The sequence below is a fragment of the Rhea americana genome, unplaced genomic scaffold (assembly GCF_003343005.1).
Source record: "Rhea americana isolate MKP2758 unplaced genomic scaffold, rheAme1 scaffold_568, whole genome shotgun sequence".
Taxonomy (NCBI): domain Eukaryota; kingdom Metazoa; phylum Chordata; class Aves; order Rheiformes; family Rheidae; genus Rhea; species Rhea americana.
In genome coordinates, this window is record NW_028186721.1 from 1,814 (window position 1) to 4,140 (window position 2,327).

The 2,327-nt window shown below is 66.6% G+C and overlaps 1 protein-coding gene across 1 annotated transcript; it reads left to right on the forward strand.

Moving 5' to 3' along the window:
- The first annotated feature begins 320 nt into the window (after positions 1 to 320).
- LOC146587773 (signal-regulatory protein delta-like) lies at positions 321 to 1,763 on the forward strand. Its single transcript, XM_085319006.1, has 2 exons — positions 321 to 657; positions 1,512 to 1,763. Exons 1-2 carry the CDS (start codon positions 375 to 377, stop codon positions 1,613 to 1,615), a joined length of 387 nt encoding a protein of 128 aa, XP_085175132.1. The 5' UTR covers positions 321 to 374; the 3' UTR covers positions 1,616 to 1,763.
- Positions 1,764 to 2,327: the final 564 nt, after the last annotated feature.

Sequence of the window (2,327 nt, forward strand, 5' to 3'; positions counted from 1 at the left end):
TGCTGCCCACAATCCCTGCTAACAACCTTGTGCATGCCTGTAAATTTGGCCCCACCGCACTGCAGTAGGCCCGAGCATGGCAGTGGGAGCTTTGCAGGGCTCTGATCCTCCAGGTGACCCTGCTGAGCAGGGGGGTTGGCCGAGATGATCTCCAGAGGTCCCTTCCAACCTTGCTGGCTCTATGCTGGAGAGGGCTCTGAAGGCAAGCGAAGAGCCTGACACTTGGGTGGGCAATTACTGAGGGAGAATTCTACTGAGATCGGGGCCACAGAGCCCCTCCTGCGTTTGGGGGGTACGTAACGGGTTTTGGTTTTGCTCCAGGTGCCGATGCTCAGAACGAGCTGCAGCAGCCCCAGCAGGAGGTGACAGTGTCCATGGGGCAGACGCTCACCCTGAACTGCACCGTGTCTGAAGCCACTGTAGTAGGACCTGTGAAGTGGCTGAAGGCTGAGGACAAGGTGAATCGGACCGTTTATGAAGATAAAGGCTCCTTCTCCCGCGTAACGAGGGTGGTGAAWCMGTCCAACAYRGATTACAGCATCCGCATCAGCAACGTTCAAATCGAGGATGCTGGGACCTATTACTGTGTGAAGTTTCAGAAAGGAGAGCAGGATAAGGTGTATATGTCGGGACGGGGCACGAACGTGCTTGTGCACGGTGAGTGGCGCGCTCAGCCCTGTCGCTCCCTGAGCAGCTCCCACCTGGGAACCAGCCCTGCCGAGCACAGCTGCCCCGTCGTGGCCAGCTGTGGTCCCGGGAYGAGCGGGGGCCGGGGGYGGGCCCCTGCGTACCCCTCCCCTGCCCAGGCCACGTTCCCTGCTGACAACAGGAGCAAGCAGGTGCCCCGGGCAGATCAGGGGGTCCCCCCGGAGAGCTGCCTGGCAGCCAGGGGCACAGGCTGTGCAAAGCCGAGTAACCAGTCCRCCRYGAACAAGGGTGAGCGTGAGCCTGCCGCTGGCCGTGGAGGCGCGGTCCCTGAGGAGGCGGTTGTTTGCTCTTGTCCTCCTGAGAAAGCTCAGTCCCACCAGAACCCTGCACGGGACGATAAGAGCCTGCCCAGCTTCAAACGTGCCCCGCTTCCTGCTCTCTCAGCCTCATCCTGAGCTGCTCCTTGCCCTGCTCCTGTTACGACGCAGACTAGGCAAGATCTGGCACCCGCGCAGGATGCAGCCGTCGGGAGCAGAGCTCCCACCAGGCTGAGCCCTTCTCCCAAGGGTGCCCTTCATCCTGCTGTCCTAAGAGCAGCACAGAGCCCGCCCCGTGCTCACTAAGKCCTGGCTYCTCAGGGCCCGCAGGCTTGTTGAATTCAAGAGGTGGCAACCAGGCCTTGTGAGYGCTGAGTCCTGGGCCTGGGCGCCGTGGCTGTAACCTGGCAGGACCAGCCCATCCCACCCACCGCCAGCAGATTTAAGGACRTAAAACCTGTTTCCKTRTGGGGGTGGATGCTGCTGGGACCASAATTCCCATCCCTAGCAGGCAAGGTGTCACACACCCCCCTCTCCCCACCGCAGATCAGCACCTCTCGTCCCTCCTCGGCCTCCTGATCGGGCTCCTGCTGGAGAAGGGGGTCATCGGCCTCGTCCTCTTCTACCTCTTCAAGCGCRGGATGGTGTGAGCAGGTGAAGGCCGCCGTGTGGCGGGAGCCCCCCGGCCGGTCAGAGCAGCGTCCCCGCCTCCGGAGAACCTTCCCGGGGCGGGGGCTCTGCCTTTGCAGGGCCCCGGAGCTGCTTCCAGGCTTCTTCACATCCTCGCATCGTCCCGCCCGGCCCTCCTGCAGCGGGAGGCGACGCTCGCGCGGCCGCGGCCCCCCGGACGGACATCGGCCCGCGCGCGGCCCCCAGGCCGGGCGTGCCGGCGGGAAGGGCTGCGCTCCGTGGTCTTTGCTGTTTCTCCCTGGAAATAAACGGCACGGAAACGCACGCGGCGGCTCGGGGTGCTCGGCTGCGGCCCGCGCCGTCGGCCCCCAGCCCTTCCCGGCTCCCTCCGCCGCGCTGGGCGGCCCTGGGCGGGAAGGGGGACGCTGCGTTCCCCGGGCAGGGCGGCTCCCGCACGGATCTGCCCGGCATGGACCGGGACGGCAGGTCCGGGACGTATCCAGACGGGCGGGCGCTGCCGGATTCGGCTGCCATCCGAGGCGGGAAACGCCGGCTCCCTTCGGAGCCGCGGGCTCCGCTCCTCGGCCCGCGCGCGAGGCCGAAGCCGCGAGGATGCTGGTGCCGGGGGCGGGGGGGAGCTGCCTCGGGGGCCGCAGGCCTTAGGGCGCCTCCCGTCCCCGCTCCGCCGCCGCCGCCGCCGCGCCGCTTCGCCCCGCACCGGTGCTCGGCGCT